The 18,858-nt window shown below is 40.7% G+C and overlaps 1 protein-coding gene across 1 annotated transcript in view; it reads left to right on the forward strand.

Moving 5' to 3' along the window:
* The window catches only part of LOC143933635 (B-cell receptor CD22-like), a 53,225-nt gene extending 34,584 nt beyond the window's left edge, over positions 1-18,641 (forward strand). Inside the window, exons 4-8 of the mRNA XM_077456587.1 lie at positions 3,981-4,253; positions 12,062-12,334; positions 13,341-13,434; positions 14,295-14,478; positions 15,722-18,641. Coding sequence (XP_077312713.1) covers positions 3,981-4,253; positions 12,062-12,334; positions 13,341-13,434; positions 14,295-14,478; positions 15,722-15,871 — 974 coding nt within the window. The 3' untranslated portion in view covers positions 15,872-18,641. The remainder of the gene's footprint in view (positions 1-3,980; positions 4,254-12,061; positions 12,335-13,340; positions 13,435-14,294; positions 14,479-15,721) is intronic.
* Positions 18,642-18,858: the final 217 nt, after the last annotated feature.

Raw genomic sequence — 18,858 nt, forward strand, 5'->3', positions numbered from 1 at the left:
TGGGAGGAATTGTGCTCCTTCATTGGTGTCAGTGGGGAGCAACTATGCCCCATACAAAGGGTCTGATCTGCCCTCTGGGCCATAGTTTGAAGACCACTGCAATATTGGGGGTGCTATTAGCTTTTCCATAAGCACGTTTTTTGCATATAGATCCTTAGCTCAGTGTCGTTTTGATTGATTCCTGGGCTTATCGATTACCTCCTCCAGCTCATAACTCGTCATTCTTGTCTAGAGGTTCCCAGGGTTGATGGCCCAGTAACTGCAGAGACCACACTTGAATTCCTTTTTTGGGTTTTTATTTGCATAAAACGGTTAAACAGAACTCAGTCTCTTAGTTGGGAATGGAGGGTATAAGGATTAAGTATAGCTCAGGTACTTTGGAGCTGCTGACTTCAATAAAAGTCTCTCTGTACATAATCCAGGGAATAGCCACTCGCAACTGGGTTCTTTAACTGTCGGATAGATCCTTGTTTATGGATACTAGCAGCCAACAAGTAATTTTAGCTTAGCAAAGTCTCTGCCACAGATTTGGTTGAAAATTTAGTTGCAAACGGAAGGATAGAGATAGGAACTTTCTTACTGTACCAGAATCTTGCAGCCGGTCCGGCGATACTGTAAGAAATGCGAATTCCATTATTGTCCTTAACAGTTCAGCTTCCAGGCTCTTAACGAGCAGCCAGCCTCGTGCGTGGCCCTCTTACTGAAGGGTCCTCCCCTGGTTGCTTGTCGAGTTGCTGGGCCTCTCCAAACCCGAGAAGGCACCGGGACACCTTAGAATCCTCCTTCCAGTTACTGTGCCTCAGACTAGCCAGTTCCAAGGCTCGGAAATTAATGGATCCGCACCCCAGGCCATGAGGGCCTCTGGGAGCTGGTCAGGAGGACCAGGACCATGGAGTCAGCAACAACTTCTGGACCGGAACCCAGAACCACATGACTTCATCACCTTAAGTACCCTTTTCCAGAATACACAGCGGAACCAACGCGCCCACTGTTTGGCTCCGAGAGAGATTGGTACCCAATGCATCCAACCAGACTGTGTTCTAATGCCACTCACAGGTGCGAACCTCACCTATGACCAGGCAGAACCTTGATACAGCCCAGCCAAACTGATGCCAAAGCATAATTTCACACAATTAACCCCAAAACTCAACTACAGTTTGGGCAAAGACTAAATTTACATACATATCGGGTACTCATCAGGAGTATCGGTGCTACATAATTATTACACATTTTAAACATATCTATGATATCTTTTCAATGTGTTATTTTAGCAAATTTGCATATATATATATATATATATATATATATATATATATATATATATATATATATTTTTTGTATCTCTAAAGCCCTGAAGAAGGGGGACATTTTTTCCTCCCGAATGTGTTAGCTCTGTGACAAAGTATTTTATTTGATCTCCTACTGTAATAAATGTATGTTTGTATAGAAAACCCTTGGTGTGGAACTGCAATCTCAAATTCATTCCATTTACCAGTTCCACACCAAGGAAGCAGTGGAAATTCTTTGGCTTACAGAAGCTGCCAACCCAGATTGCAAATAGCCTGTCAAATTTCTTCTATGACTGCTATCCTTAGGGTTCAAGTGCTACCTTTCCATTTTTCCAGCCTATGACTGGAAAGTGAAAGAAGGAAACATAAACTGATGAGCTCCTATCTCTTTTACTCTATAGTATAACACCATCAGCATATTCCTTGTTAGCACATGAGAACTGCAGTTGAACTGATTGGCTTCTTGCACTTCTCCCTCTCTCAATTTGAGCTCTGATTTCATGGACTATGAAGGCTCATACAAAGTCAAATCAGTGTGACAGACTCCATACTCTTGAGAAGTATTTCCGCCATATAAGATTCCCTTGCCTGGTACCAGCATGATCCAAGATCCCTCTAAAGTCAGCTGGGTTCCATGGGCCCCCCCTGCCCCAAGTGACTCTCGTCACATATCTCCCCTTTTGGTTTGATAGGAGACTAACACAGAAGGACACCCCAGACGGGTTGACTTTGAAGTTAGTCCGTAGTTCGAGTCCCCCAATGCCTGTACCCACACAGTACCCCATTCAAATTGTCCTGAACAGAGCATTACTCATCCAGTCAACCTCTGCCTGAATCGTAGAACATACTAGCCGCTGGGGAGAAGTATGGACTTTCCCTTCTCCCTGGAATCCTTTCAACTGCTGGAGAGAAGACAGGGTGACTGGGTTCACTCCATCATGCTATTGGGGATCTGGGCCGACTGCACAGCATCCCTGTGGTATACAGGTGGAGACCATAGTCCCATCCACTTTTGGTAGATGAAAATCTAGATGTGTTGAGAGCAAGGCTGATATCCTCCTTTCCCAATACCAGACCCTTTTCTGAGGTTGTGTCAGTGGACACTGCAGTCCCATCCACTACCACAGGAAATCCATGCTTTGTTAGTTGAGGGCAGAGGCCTGCAGAACTCTGCCCTGTCGCAAGCTCTTCTGCAGGGTTGTTGTCAGTGGAGACTGCAGTCCCATCAATTGATATTAATTCAAGCTGCAGTTGTGAGATGCTGGTTGCATTCTCTCCTTGGAGCTGCTGCGGAGTTGATTGTTGTGTGCAGAGGTCAACAGCGCCATGCTCTGAAGCCAGCTCTTCTGCTGGAGGCTCACTGAGTTGTTACCACTTAGCAGAAAAGTCTATTAAAACCCCAGTCTCTAACTGGTGTCTGGGGATAGAGGTTCACCATCTCCTGTCCGTGGAACCCAGATGTTATTGGTGATGGGCAGAGGCTAGCAGAGCTCTGACCTGTTGTCAGCAATTCAGCTTTTGGGATGGCAATCTCTGGAGTTTCCACTGCTAATTCTTGAGCATGCTGCTGAGCGTATTCTAGCAGTTCCCTGTATGCCCTTTCCAGGTGCTGTTCTTTCCTTAGCAAGTATTCCAGATCAGGTTTAAGCTCTGAGACCCCTGCAAAACCGAGCATAGCATTTCTGTATTCTCCCAAATCCTCAAGGGTAGGTTCCCCTTCATCGCCAGACAAAAAAAACACCTGTAAGGCTCTCCCACAGCAATCCAGAGCTGTCAAAGTCATATCCCTCCAGAGGATATTCTGTTGTCTCCCATAAGTATTCCTGCTCTGCATGGTATTGCAGAGCCCAATATTGGTTGTCCAGCTCTATCTCCTGCGGGATCAGCCTGTCCAACTCGGACACCCATTTCTCCCAGGAATGGCATCCGCAACTCCCGTTGGTCACTGGCCCATTCCCCTGGGGTTGGAAAGCACTTGCCCTGATGTATACCAGCAACCTGGAGGGCTCAAGTCCAGATCTCCAGGTATTGATCCACAGACACAGTTCAGGGGTATACTGAAAGGGCAATCCGCAGGACCCCCTTGAACTCTGATGCCAGCTCCATATCTTTGCTGGGGTGACTGAAGTCTGCTATCCCAATCTTGGATCCAGATGGTGGTTTGGATGTGTCCACAGCAAGGAAGAACAATCCCACCACTGCCACCAATGTGACAGAACCCGTACTCTTGAGGAGTATGTCTGCTGTATAAGCTTCCCTTGCCCGGTACCAGTATGATTCCCTTGGCACTGACTGCCTCCCGGCCGTTTAAGAGTTCTAAGGAGCCAGGCCATTGGGTCATTTGATGCTGGGATTGGCTGTCACAACAGTCACATGATTGGAAAGCTCCTGACTGCAAGTATGCATCGGGAACTTACCGTTGCCCACCGGCTACCATGCTGGAAGCGTACAGGGAGCATGATCTCAGCACAGCAAGTAGTTTCAACAGGGCTGCATATATGCAGCCACTCAGCGTTAAGGCCCATCTGCCGAGAAGCCACATATATGTGTACTGCCAGTATCAAGGAGTTAATAAAGGCAGACCTGCACTAATGTATCCATTATAAAGTGTCTGGCTTTATCATTGAGTACAGGTCTATTTGTATATATCTACTGATCTGTCACCTGTATTATATTTTATTTATTTACTAGATTCACCCAAAAATACCACAGTGACAATTATTAATGTGGGTGAAATTAGAGAAGGGGAAAATGTTTCTGTACGGTGTTCCAGTCGAAGCAATCCAGAAGTCTCCCAATACATTTGGAATGGGTTAACGAATGACGGCACACTAATATCTCTAACAGGAAATCAAACTACAATTCTAATATCAAATATCACGTCGAACATGAGATCAGTGTACTGTACAGCTCAGAACAACATTGGAATTCAGATCTCTCCAGCAGCCGAACTCAATATTACATGTAAGTTTTAATTTTGTTTGTAATAATACATCAGACTATAAAAGACTGAATAATAAATGATCCATTATACTTATCTACAGGAGCCACTTTCCCTGTCTACTATGAACACCAGAACTGACTGTAGTTTATAACATTCATTGCCTGCAAATACTCTGTTTTGGAGTGTCACTTTAGTCCATTTAACATTCTACCATTTCACCCAGCCCTGACGAAGGGGGGATTGTGAAACACGTTGGTCTTTTGTCTGCTTGTTATAACCAGTTGAATGATAAAGACTTTGGATTCCCAAGGATTTTTCATTTGATGCTCTCTTGACCTACAGTATTACACTTAGCAATAAATACCTGTCAGTCACTATAAACCTTCTCCACCCAACCGAAGACTGAATTGGGACTTTAACGTAGACCTAGCATCAGATATATATATATTTTTTTTTTATGTTGTCTATCAATGCTAATTAATGGGCATATGTAATATTGAGAGGTATATATTACATTCTCCCTGAGATTACCAAACGTTTTTTCTTTAGAATGGCAGACTCACCTTTGTGTAGGCATCATCTAGGTCAGTGCTTCTCAACTCCAGTCCTTAAGGCGCCCCAAAAGGTCATGTTTTCAGGATTTCCCTCAGATGAAATGGCTGTGGCAATTACTAAAGCAGTGAAACTGATCAAATCGCCTGTGTAAAATAATGGGAATCCTGAAAACATGACCCGTTGGGGTGCCTTGAGGACTGGAGTTGAGAAACACTGATCTAGGTTCATCATCAACTCAGATATGACACTATCATATTAAGAATAATGTTGCAAATATCTTACACAAATCAGCCCATATTGCGGCCTTTCATGGTTCACTACAAAAGTATAATTTTGGAGTCTGATCACTGGGCGGGAGAAGACAGAGAAAAAGCTTCCCTCTGCCCTCAGCAGCAGACTGTCACACCACCCTAGGCAAAGTCCCTGACATGGATGGCTTTTTAATTATATAATATGCAGCTTTTCTAAAAAAATATATAATGTTGCTGTATATTGCGCATAACCTCAGTGATCAGTCTGCTTAACTAAATATAAAGGTAACAAAATAAATATTACTATAACCATATGTGAATCAAAAACATTCCGTTTCAATTCGTACGAAATACGATTTGCCGTTAGGTTTGTTAACTTGTACGAACGTTTGTTATGATGAATTTAAAGGCAAAAATTTACCTCAATATGACAGTCGATGCTGATGGAAGTTTGGTTTTTCTCCGAAATACGAAATTCCGTTGAAGAATTTCCTATCCGAAATAGGAATTTTCGTTAGATGAGGGGCTCCCACCATCCCTGTGCTGTACTGACTTCCTCCTGGGGATTCGTAAACAGAAGTTCGTATTTCGGACAAAATTCGGACACATGGCAATTCGTATTTCGGATCTTCCCGAACGTAAGAATTTAGGGAAATTCGGACGAATTTGAGATTCGGACGAATTTGAGATTCGGACGAAACGAATCGCACATGTCTAGCTAATAGCAATACTAAAGTGCATCCAATATAGTCCAGTGATGAAGTGAATTCATATAATGCACTCCGCTAATAGCAGTACTAAAGTGCCAAACAAACAGTTATGTGCAAAATACAAAACTAATTAAAGTGAAAACAAGTTCAGTGCCAAATTAAAGATCCAAGATTTGTGTCCTTTCACACCCAATTCCAGTAGTGAGGGGTGCGCTGTGAATCCAGTAAAGTGTTCTCAGTGCCCTTACCTCATAGGTGTGGGAAAAGTGCTCTAATAAATTACACCGATCTTATCCCCACTTCCATATATATAGGTCAGTCAATTCGGCAATAACAGTTAGGTATGGGAGATGAATATCAGCTTACACTCCATAATTGGATCCACATGTAAAAATAAACAGGTCTCCAATAGTACATTACCCAAATAACAATAATTGTATTAATAAAAATGGCTGCTTACATGTAAGTAGCTGAAAACTAGGCCAGACCCAAAGTACAACGGCGTTCCACGCCACTTCCTACGTTATTTGCGGTCTGCGGCATCCACTTCCAGTCCGTCCTAACGACTTCTGGCTCGCGGTGTTTACTTTAGGTTTTGTATCCTACGCGTTATGTCACGCTGCACACCTCGTGACTTCATCAGGGAACCGGATTGGATGATGCACACATCCATTTATACCCACTATACAGGAAGTGGTAAAAACGCCATTTTGTTGAAGACCAAAGAACGCAATTACCAGTAATCAATGATTGGTAAAAAATATATACGATGTAAACAGAAAACTATGTACTGGGTATTGTACCTTCCCTTCTAATTAAAAGACATTATTAAAAAAAAATGATAAAAATTATGAAAAATCATTACAAAAAACTCTGAGTTGCGCACACCTCACATGCTTAGATCCTCGAGCATAATAAATGAAGTGGTGGCATCTTATGGTGTAATAATGGTACTACATCCATCTCATAGACTACCAATACACAAATCTGAATTTAATTAATATAAAATGTAAAAAAATTATAATAAACGCTGATGCCGGTACCCATACATTGTAATATATATCTATAAACATTAGATAAATAGAGGAGAAAAATTTAAAATAGGAAATAACATGCCATAAAATAGTTTTTTTTTTTTTTTTAAATCCAAGTGGATCTATAACGCACACCGGAAATAAAATATGAAGTTTACATAAATAATAATTAAAAAATCAATAATCACTAATAAAACAATTTAAGTCAAAATCACTGTTTAACCCATGAGGTGCAAGTGTTTTCATTTTATATATCCATTGTGATTCTTTTTGACTTATTGTTCTCACTTTGTGGTCTCCCCCCTCCACGATTTCTTATATCTTTCTATCCCCCAAAAGGTTAAATCTGACGGATCATTTGTACAGTATGGACTGCGGCAAAATTCCTCAAAACATTATGTTTAGGAAATCCCTTGATTATGTTCTGTACATGTTCTTTCACTCTAACTCTTAAATCTCGTTTAGTTCTACCTACATATTGTAATTTGCATGCACTCTGTAGAACATATACAACCCCCTCTGTTTGGCAACTAATAAAATCTCTAATTGGATAAGAGTTTCCTGTACTAGTTTCTTGGAATTCTTTCCTTTTTCCTTGGAATTTTTTTAGAGTGTTGATAGGCAAAGCAATATTTACAGGGATAAGACCATTTACCATTAAAAAATGTATATTGGTTTCTTGTAGGTGGGTCCACCACATTTTTCACAATTAAGTCCCTTAATGTGGTGGCCCGTTTATAAATAATTACTGGTTTGTGTGGTAAAATGCTTTGTAAATGTTTATCTCCTTTCAGGATGTGCCAATGTTTCTTAAATATTTTCTCCATGTCCTTGTATTGCACATTATAATCTAATATTAGGGCTGGTGCTTCTGGGTACTGTTGTACTTTCTTCTTCCCATGTATCATAAATTTTTTGTCCGTGGCTTGCACTTCATCAGTTTGTTTCTCCATAAATTGTTGGTTATAACCTTATACCTGATAATATCTGACCAATGAAATTAGCTTGTGCTTCAAAGTACAGTTCCTCCTAATTCTTACCAGCTGTCCTTTCGGGATATTGAACAGCCAAGGCTTAAAGTGGTTGTAAACCCTTACAACACACTTTGACCTACATGTAAGCCTAGATTAAGGCTTACCTGTAGGTCCAAGAAATATCTCCTAAACCTACATGGTTTAGGAGATATTTACCGAAAGACAGGCACCGCTGTCTACGGCGCATGCGCCGTAGACAGCGGCGCACAGGCGCACTGAGCGCGGCACCCTTCAACGGCGATATGCGGCTCGCAGCGGCTCCCGTGCGCATGCGTGGGCGTGATGTCATTGCGGCTTCGCTGAATGACAGCGGCAGAGCAGCGAGACCCACCGAGAAGATGGATGCACCGGACTACAGGGGACAGCGGTGACATCGCCGGCTCCTGTGTCAGGTAAGTGACACATAATGGGCTACTATGCGATGCATAGTAGTCCATTATGCTTTACCTTTGCAGGGAATGAAAGAGGAAGTAAACTCATCAGGGTTTACTTCCTCTTTAAGGTGACAGCTTGTAATTGGTAGGTAGCTGTTCCTTGCCACATCTTTTGAAATAAGTTTTCAGATTGAATTTATCTCCCTCGACGGAGCGGAAGTGGATGCAGCGGACCGGAAATAACGTACGAAGTGGCGTGGAACGCCGTTGTACTTTGAGTCTGGCCTAGTTTTTCGCTACTTACATGTAAGCAGCCATTTTTATTAATACAATTATTGTTATTTGGGTCATGCACTATTGGAGACCCATTTATTTTTACATGTGGATCCAATTATGGAGTGTAAGCTGATATTCATCTCCCATACCTATCTGTTATTGCCGAACTGACTGACCTATATATATTTGGAAGTGGGGACAAGATCGGTGTAATTTATTAGAACGTTTTTCCCACACCTATGAGGTAAGGGCACTGAGAACACTTTACTGGATTCACAGCGCACCCCTCACTACTGGAATTGGGTGTGAAAGGACACAAATCTTGGATCTTTCATTTGGCACTGAACTTGTTTGCACTTTAATTAGTTTTGCATTTTGCACATAACTGCTTGATTGGCACTTTAGTACTGCTATTAGCGGAGTGCATTATATGAATTCACTTCATCACTGGACTATATTGGATGCACTTTAGTATTGCTATTAGTAGGAGTGCACTTTATATACTGGACTATTGGATGCACTTTATTTATTTATTTGATGCACTTTATTTACTGGACATGTTTGAAGCAATGTTTTTGATTCACATATGGTTATAGTAATATTTGTTTATTTTATTATTATTATTCAGGATTTATATAGCGCCAACAGTTTGTGCAGCGCTTTACAATATGAGGGCAGACAGTACACTTACAATACAAATCAATACAGGAGGGATCAGAGGGCCCTGCTCGTTAGAGCTTACAATCTAGAAGGGAGGGTATGGGTATTTTATTACCTTTATATTTCGTGAAGGAGACTGATCACTGAGGTTATGCGCTGAGTCACGTACATTTATGTATATTATTTTTTTATGTTCTATGTGATTTGTGATCACCATTGGATTTGGCAGCATTTCCAAATTTTTTTAGTTATTTCGTTATTATAGTAACTCAGAAGTCCTCTTTTATATATTGCTGTATATTGTGATACATGAGGAATTTATTAATGCAGACTTGTAAAGTTGCTTCTGAGTACCACGTTAACCTAGTTGAAGGTCCTTTTGGGCTGAAGCATGTAAGTTTTTCCTGCAAGGCTGTGTTTTTAGCTTTATGTAGATGACAAATTGAGCACCTGATGCAATGTAGCAGCTACCAAAGCCTGCAGAATATTAGCGTGCATAAACAAAGAGACTCCAGAGATAAAACGATAATCCTACCACTATATAAAACTGTGGTTAGACCACATGTGGAGTATTCTGTCCACTTCTGGTCACCAATCCTCAGAAGGGATGTGCTGGAACTGGAGAGAGTCCAAAGAAGGGAAACAAAACTAATAAGGGGACTGGAGGACCTCAGTTACGTGGAACGACTGCAAACACTAAATGTATTCTCGCTGTAAAAGCAAGGAGATATGATAGTGATTTAAAAATACCTCAATGGTGATCCCAGCATAGGAAAAAAAACTATTCAGTCTCAAGGAGTGTAGGAGGATACGGGGCCACACAATGAGGTTGGAGGAGAAGCAGTTTAACCTTAAACTGGCAAGGGAACAAAAAACGAAGTGCCGCCTAAGTGCAATAAGTAAGATTTTAATGACACAGCAATAAATGCACTTACAGGAAGGTGAATAACATCAGGCTCATCTGTGCTGTGGGCACAAGGTGCAGTCCAGTCGCTGGTCCATCCTAATTCACAGGGAGGTGATTTTGGGGAAGGGGGGGGGTGCAAGATGTGCATTCTTTTCCTGTGTTTTTATTCAACCTTACCTACTATGTAACTATGTACCAATAAAACAAATGTTTTTATACTGAAATTTTCTGCAATGTGGACTATTACTAATATCCTATTGGAAGTGAGCTTTATTGAATAAACCGGAATATTATGCACCATGGTGTCATTCTAATTGGGGATTATTTTCCTGTGGCCACCAGGAAGACAGCCAGGTCCGACGTGGAACACAGGTGGAACACAGGCGTTGATGTCACAGGAAGCAGAACCAGGGGAAGCAACAAGGGATGACGTTCTGGAGAGAACAAACAGGCTACGCACTCGGAGTCTACTGTTCCTTCTACAGGCCGTGGCCAGGCAGTGGCCTGCAGAAGGAGCAGTAGACTCCAAGCGCGTAGCCTTTTCTCTCCAGAACTTCATCCCTTGTTGCTTCCCCTGGTTCTGCTTCCTGTGACGTCATCGCCTGTGTTCCACGTCGGACCTGGCTGTCTTCCTGGTGGCCACAGGGAAAGACTGCAAATATTGTCTCCCACAACCACCTCCCTGCGGATAAGGATGGACTAGCGACTGGACTGCACTTTGTGTCCACAGCACACATGAGCCTGATTTTTATTCACCTTCCTGTAAGTGCATTTATTGCTGTGTCATTAAAATCTTACTTAACTTATTGCACTTAGCACTTCCTTTTAGTTCCCTTGTCTTCCTATTATAGAGCTGGCTTCTCTCTAAGGATAGCTGCCGCCCACCATCATCTCCTTTTAGGATCTGCCATTGTTTAGCTTATCATATGGACTAATGAACTGTGACTGTGAAAGTTTTCCTTTTTGTATAACCTTAAACTGAGCGGGGGGTTTTTCAGTGTCAGGGCAATAAGGATGTGGAAATCTGTCAGCAGGGAGTATTGCTATTTTTAAGAGAATCTTGAATATGCATCTTAAAGAGGGATTTCACTGTAAAAAAAATAAATAAAAATAAAAGCCAGCAGCTACAAATACTGCAGCTGCTGACTTTTGATAAATGGACACTCACCTGTCCCAGGATCCAGCGATGTCGGCAGCCGAGGCCGATCGATCGCTTGGCTCTCAGCTGCTGCCATCGCCATTCTAGGTGAGGGAATCAGGAAGTGAATCGTTGCGGCTTCACTTCCCGGTTCCCTACTGTGCATGCGCGAGACACACAGCGCAATAGGAATGGTCCGCGCTGTCTCTGGGACCCGTGTGTGTCCCAGCAGACAGCGTGCCGGGACAGGAAGAGGCATAGACTCCAGTGGGAGTTTATGCCTGGAAGTGGGTGCAAATACTTGTCTTACAAATACTTGTGGGTGCAAATACTTGTGTCACAGTTGGCACCTTTCAGGGGGGAGGGTTCCGATGAGTGGAAGTTGCACTTTAGGGTGGAACCCCGCTTTAAAGAACACAACATACAGGAATATGGGAAATAATTATAGACACTGACGCACGTGCACCTACACAGATTCAACTGGATGGACTATTGTCTTTGTTCAACCTTACCTACTATGTACCAATGAAACAAATGTTTTTATACTGAAATTTTCTGCAATGTGGACTATTACTAATATCCTATTGGAAGTGAGCTTTATTGAATAAACCTGAATATTATGCACCATGGTGTCATTCTAATTGGGGATTCTAATTGATCCTTTTAGATCAGACTAATGACTGGTGGATATCCAAGTATATAAGAACAGCACCCAATCTATTAAACCTATTTACTTTTTCGTTCCGTTTTTTTTCAGGGAATACATACTTTCCTATCAGTATTATCCTGTGTGCCCCTCAGAAAAAAAAAATCCAAAAACTCTAGCAGGAGCTCTATAACATTTAAAGGATGTCTTACGTCATAATCACTCTACTATTCTTATTTTTAGATAAGCCACAAATCAGTCCACAGTCATACTGTCGACCAACGTTTATGATTATGGAATGCATGTGTATAGTGAATGCCAATCCGCCACCTTTTGTTATCTGGCGCTTGATGAACTCCAGCATAACCAAGTCAGAAGAAGGTTATGAGGTCAGAACCTCTTTTTCTGATCACGTGACAACGAGTCTGCTAAAAGGACCGGCATACCCTTTGACTGCCGTGACATGCTACTCTGAAAACAAAGTGGGTGCTGAAGAGCTTCTTCTTCCGATTTATTGTAAGTACAACTCTATAGAAAGACCCTATGCAAAAAAAAAAACTATTTGCTAATATCACTTTGCATTGTATGAGGACAGGTACCCACGAAAGGAATAAAACATATGAAATACTTTTACTGCCCAATAAAATTAGGGTTTATTCAACCTGAAGGTTCAGGACAAAACTGTGTAGGTTATAGGATAAACAGGATAAACTGTTGAGGTTACAATAAAATAAGGAGATTAGGTTACTTTAAATTATTTTATCAGTATGTGTTACTGTTCTAATAACCTCGTTACTGTGTATAATTTGTAAATTTATGTTTAAGTGGGATAGCCAAATATTTAGAGGGAAGAATGAAGGCCATGACCGTATCCTCCAAGACTGATATTTCAGTTTTGGATGGGAACTAGTAGTTATTTAAATCATCAACCAAACTCCAAAGTACATGTCTCCGAATCCCCCATAATAGCAGGGATGAAAGTAGCATTCTGTCATAGATGAACTCACCAGTTACTTGAACATTCTAATTATGGAGACTTCATCGAGGATATATGACACCGTTATTTTGGGGGTAGTTGTGGCACCTGGAAGGTGCTATGATAAAAGTTACATTTCAACATTGGATAGAGAAAGATATGGCAAGAAAACCTTTATTTGATACTTTAAAAAAGCATGTGGCTTGCCCATGGGGAGCTCATAAGTATTTAAAACTTCGGATTACTTTAGATTTTGAGTCAATAACAGATTGGAATTCTTCTTGAGAAGTTATGAGACCAAATTATTATTGTGCATTGGGACTCAACCCTGGGAGTAGGCTAAATTAGTTGGGATCTCTTGGAGTGATACTTTTATTGCAACATCATTGTCTGCCAAAGACCTCCCTCAACACATTAGGGTAGTGTACAATCTTTTGTTTAATTACTTCTGCTTTAATGACTAGCATTTTGTATTTAGGATTCAGTAGAATACACAGTGAAGAATTCCATTTAATTAAATAGCAGCATATGTATCTTTTACTGCAGCGGATATTAAAAAGTATCTTGTGATTGCTGGTGGAGTCGGAATTGCTGTCCTCTTATTGGTTGGCCTTACACTTAAACTTCTATTGTGTAGCAGGTAAGCCAATATTATAGCTGAAACATTGACCTTTACTTTGCAAAAGAAACTATGATAACCAATCAGAAGCTACCTCAAAGAAACATTTGTGTTAAAGTAATGGGGTTACGTTACATGTTATGCCGCGTACACACAACCGTATTATAACCGACGGAGTTCCGCTGAAACGGACTTCCCTACACACCAAAGTCCGTTCGTTTAGAACGCGATGACTTACAACAGGACTAGAAAAAGGAAGTTCAATAGCTAGTAGCCAATAGCTGCCATTGCGTTGTTTTTGGTCCGTCGGAATAGCATACAGACTGTTTTCCCGATAGGAATTGGTTCCGTCTGAAAGATTTAAAACATGTTCTATTTCTAGGTCCATCAGAATTTTTGAAAAAAAAAAAGTCAGATGAAGCTCACACTCGATCGGAATATCCGATAAAATGATTCCGTCTGACCTTTTCTGCCCTAAAGTGCAGTCCTGTGTACGCGGCATTATTTTACAAAGTACGCAGGGATGAACTAAAGCTGGCAAACAGTAATCATGTCTTCTCTTTTTATTTATTTGCTTGGTTCAGTCAAAGAATAAAGATTGTGATAGAAATAAACTTAAATAATGTTGCACATCTTACCTATTTAATGCCTTTAAAGTTATGGGGATAAAAAAATATGATTTTTCTAGAAATACTTGCTTTCAATAAAAGGTTAGTAGGCATGTGTACAAAAATAAAATGATAGGCAGTGTGGACCAGAAGGCTGAAAACAAGAATGACAAATTGTTCCTAATGTTTAATTCATTATACTGTATTTAAATAAATATGATGTTTCTACAAGTTACACATACCATTCCTTTGTATATTTTTAAACCTCTATAGGAAGAGCACTAAGGCAAAAAATAAAACTGAGGATCGCGTTATTACAAAAATACAATACGACTGCCAACCGCAGGAAAATACTGAATCATACTCTGTGTATGGAAACACTGAATCGCATTGTTTGTACGGAAACACTGAATCGCACTTGTATGGAAACATTGAATGTGCCATGAAGGCTAATGAGGTGAAGTTAATGTTATTAATATAAAAAAAACTTGCACTCGGAAACATTTATAAATGTATTCTAGGCATATTGTTGTGGATCTTAATTTTTAGGAAGCATAGTTAATTTACTTCAGTGCAAAACAATCTAAAACAACATGAAATACAAATAATAAATACCATATTTATCGGCGTATAACACACACTTTTTTCCCCCTGAAAATCGTGGGGGCAAATCAGGGGTGCGTGTTATACGCCAACAGCATACCTTGGAGGGGGACAAGCGCCACCGGAATTCCCAGAGTCGCCATCTCCTCTCCACTCGGCTCTCACATCACACACAGTCCTGCCTCCGCCACCGGCATTGGACCAGTGTATTGCCTATCACAAGAGCTGGTCCAATGCCGATGGTGGAGGTGGGACTGTGTGTGTGTGATATGATAGCTGAGTGGAGAGGAGAAGATGGCTCGGTGGTTTCCTGATTCAGGCTGCTGTTATGAGAGATGGTGAGGCTGCAAATTACGGTACTTTAAAAAAAAACTGCATTAATCAGGTTGCATTGAGGACTTTATTTAGGGTGCATTGAGGACATTAATCAGGCTGCAGATGGGCTTTAATCAGGCTGCAGATGGACATTGATGGGCACTGACCCTTAATTTGCTTCAAAGTTGTTTATTTTAAAACTATATTTTTTTCCTGAAACTTCCCTCTTAAAATTAGGGTGCGTGTTATACGCCTGTGAGTGTTATACGCCGATAAATACAATACATAAGAATTCAATATTTGTTAAAATTTTATGTACAAAACTTCAAAATGAAATACGTGCAAATGTTTATTAAGTACAAATTCGTATATTGTGTGGTTCCTCCCATGGGGCAGTCCAATCTACAAGTGATTCACTCCCAGAAGCATAACGTTAAAAAAAAATTGTCCATGGATATAATCCCAATGGTAATAGACTCACCAAATGGAGATGACAAATTAACCAAATAAGCTGGTCATAAAAATGTTATTAAATCCACTACTGGTATCCCTCCTCCAAAGGCTTTAGCTTTTACTACCTTCATAAATATTCAATGAAGACAAGGAAGATCATAGTGTAACACAAATTGAGTACAATCACTCACAAACACAGTCCTTCACCCATTTTTAAGGATAAAAGGTTCAGTGTTGTACAGGAGGAGTGCAGCACTCTCTCCAACCTTGATTTTGTTGAATTTGTGAAGGATATATTTATATGTATTTCTTTCTTTTTTTTTTGTTAGGAAGCACATTATACGATTGAACCCAGCAACCTTTATTCAACGTATGACTGCCCAACATATGAAGAGCCTGTTTATTTTAAAGAGGATGCTGTCTCTTTTGAGGAGGAGCTTAATTCTTTTGAAGAAGAGTCTGTTTATGCAAACACATGAGTTTTCCTGAAGATATCTCTGTGACCTTCATACATAGGGTTCGATAATTAGTATCCATCAAATATACTATCTGCATGTAGTTGGTGGGTTATCTCTAGTTCTCATTGCATTCATCCGCGCTTCCCCTGCCTGTCCTCCACGACCCCAAAAAATAATGGTTAAAGGGACCTTGAATACTATGGGTGCTTGAATGGCTGAATGTAGGACCTAAAAGACTGTAAGGTCCAGATGTAACATTTTTATTTTGCTTTGAAGGATGGGATGCCTCAGAAGTTTGAGAAATTGGTGATGGGTAAGTATACCTTAATTGGGGGTGGGGGTGCTATGAAAAGGCTACCTCTCTTTCAGAAGGCATTGTCAATGCATATTTAATTTTACCATCTGTAACTAATGACAATCATCAGGCAAAGCACCATCTTTTCTAAAGTCTGATTTACTACTATGCCTTAAAGAGGAAGTAAACTCTCCCACTCTGATGTTTCTTTTCATTTAGTCCATTATAATAAGTCATTATCAGACTATAGCCACTGTAATCCAGCCCAAATCGCATATTACTTACTGTTTAAAAAAAAACTTTAAAAAACTTGTTTCCAGGGGTTAGGCAGTTCCATCTTAAGTACTGTTTTCTGAGTCCACAGTGGAGTGTATTTCCGCCCTTACATTGAGCACTTCCTGTACTGTTAACCAAGCCTCCTTCTCAATCCAACGTTTCTATGGCAACCCTGCTTCTCTGTTCATAGCTTACTTGTTTATTTCATAGTATTTACTGTGCCGATGTCTAATATTTCCCTTTGTCAGACTTATCAGCTTCAGCTGATAAGACTGCAGTAATGGCCAAATTTAGACTGTATGTGAGGCCATATGGTCACATGGGGTGTAGGAGGAAGCTCTGAGTGATTAGCAGAGTTCAGTGGTGTGCCGTAGGAAGTCCTGATAAAAGATACAGTAGATAAGACATAGAGAGTGTGCCTTAAACCAGGGGAGATCTGGGCATGCTCAGTGACTTCATTCTACAGAACAACAAGTATTACAACAATACTAAGAAAGAAAGGAGATATCTACAAGCAGTGTTCATTCGGGTTTGTTATTCTGATTTACATGGGATAAAGTTGTGGGGGAGGGTTTACAACAACTTTAAATAGCCTGAATAGTCTGTGTTGTGAATAGGAATAAGACACACACATAATTGAATGACTCAGAGCAGGGACACTTCCCCAATTTCTCCTAGCAGAAAAAGTACCTTTTCCAGGGGTTTTTTCAGTTCATGTTGTATACACCAAAAACAATGTACGCACTTTTTTACATCTAATAATTCTTTACAAGTTTAATATGGATTTTGATGTTATAGTATACAATATATTTTGATATGTTAAAGTAAATACAAAGCAAGTGTCTAAATATTATTTTTTATTTATTATAGTAAGAGCTAAAAAAACATTTTTAAATGTAATTAATAAACTATTTAGCATATCAATATTATGTTTTCTATAATTCAGACAACTGGTGGAGCCCTGTGTGCCGTTTATTTGCAATTTTACCTTACCTCCTATTGGATGTAATGTTTATAAAGCTCAGTAGCTTAAGCTGAATTTGTACACATAAATAACCGTGTCAGGGCAGTGACTCCACCCCCTAGCTACAAAGGACTCTTGTCTAGACCAGGTTTCAATCAGAAACAGACTGTCAGAAAAAAATAACTTCTGCCCTGCTTACATATATACTATTTATACATTATCTTAAAGATGGAGGTGGCCAGAAGAAATATGCTGAAGAAGGTAAATTTAGGGATCCCAAGCAAGAATGTAATCCAGTATGCTTGAAATTTTCTGTTCCTAACCTCAACATATGTGTCCTATGAATGTTAGGGTGGCTACCTTTTTCCATTTTTGTTAATGCTTCTTTCAATGTATACTGTATAGATATATATAAAAATATCGTTATTTTTCATAGCGCCCCTTGCCATTGTGTTAGGGTTGGGTGGTCTTTTGCCCTGTCGAGCTCCGGCTTTTTGGCTGTGCTTCTTCCTGTTTGCGCTCCATGCTGGAGCACAGACGGGCAGGCCGTTCGCGCGCCAGTGGCGTTGTGACGCGCCCCGCTAAAACCGCCCCTCGGGGCGTGGCCACGCCCCGCGACGCTCTGCCAGGGTTCTCCAAGATGGACTGGTTTCAGCCAGTGGCGCAACAGCCTGTCTGATCGGCCACAGCTGAGGCAGGCGCTGATGGTGCCTGTCCTCAGCTGCTTCCAATTAGCCTTACCAGCTATTTAAACTCCGCACCAGTGGTAGGACACACACTGCTGGTGCATCTTGTCTGGATACTACATGCAACTTTCATCTAGGTGAGCTCTTTACTTTGTCAAATGGCGCTGTTGTTTTTCATGTTCAATGTTTATCATACATTGACATGTTACCTTATATTTTATATACCCCTTCTGATACAGACATGAACATTTTGCGTACCCCAGCCGATTATTTACTGAATTGAGTGGATACTCAATCAGTGGGAGCTCTTGCAGTATTCAGTGGCCCCACTAATTTGTCTATTCCGCGTTATCTTTTGGCTCCTTAAATCAGCCACACATCCTTATCTTGCACCGCAGCGCTACGTATATCCAGGCCTCCATTACAGTGATAGCCTCCCTCTGTTTGGCATGGTGGGAAGCCGGGGCAAGTGAGTATCACTAATATTCACATTAACAAATCTCTTCTGTTTTGGATTAGTATTGTTTTATACCCACTGGCTATTTAATGATTCTCATTGCAACTATACTATTGCACTAATATTGATATGTTTACATTGTAGAACATATATATATATATATATATATATATATATATATATATATATATATATATATATATAGTGATGGACGAACTTCCGACGGGACGTTTCGCGAACGCGAAACGCGAACGGACACAAACGTTCGCGAAAACGACCGTTCGCCGCGGGCTCCATTGACTTCAATGGGAGGCGAATTTCGCAAACCTT

The sequence above is a fragment of the Lithobates pipiens genome, unplaced genomic scaffold, assembly GCF_037356315.1.
Source record: "Lithobates pipiens isolate NorthernLeopardFrog02 unplaced genomic scaffold, aLitPip1_a1.2 Scaffold_27, whole genome shotgun sequence".
Lineage (NCBI taxonomy): Eukaryota > Metazoa > Chordata > Amphibia > Anura > Ranidae > Lithobates > Lithobates pipiens.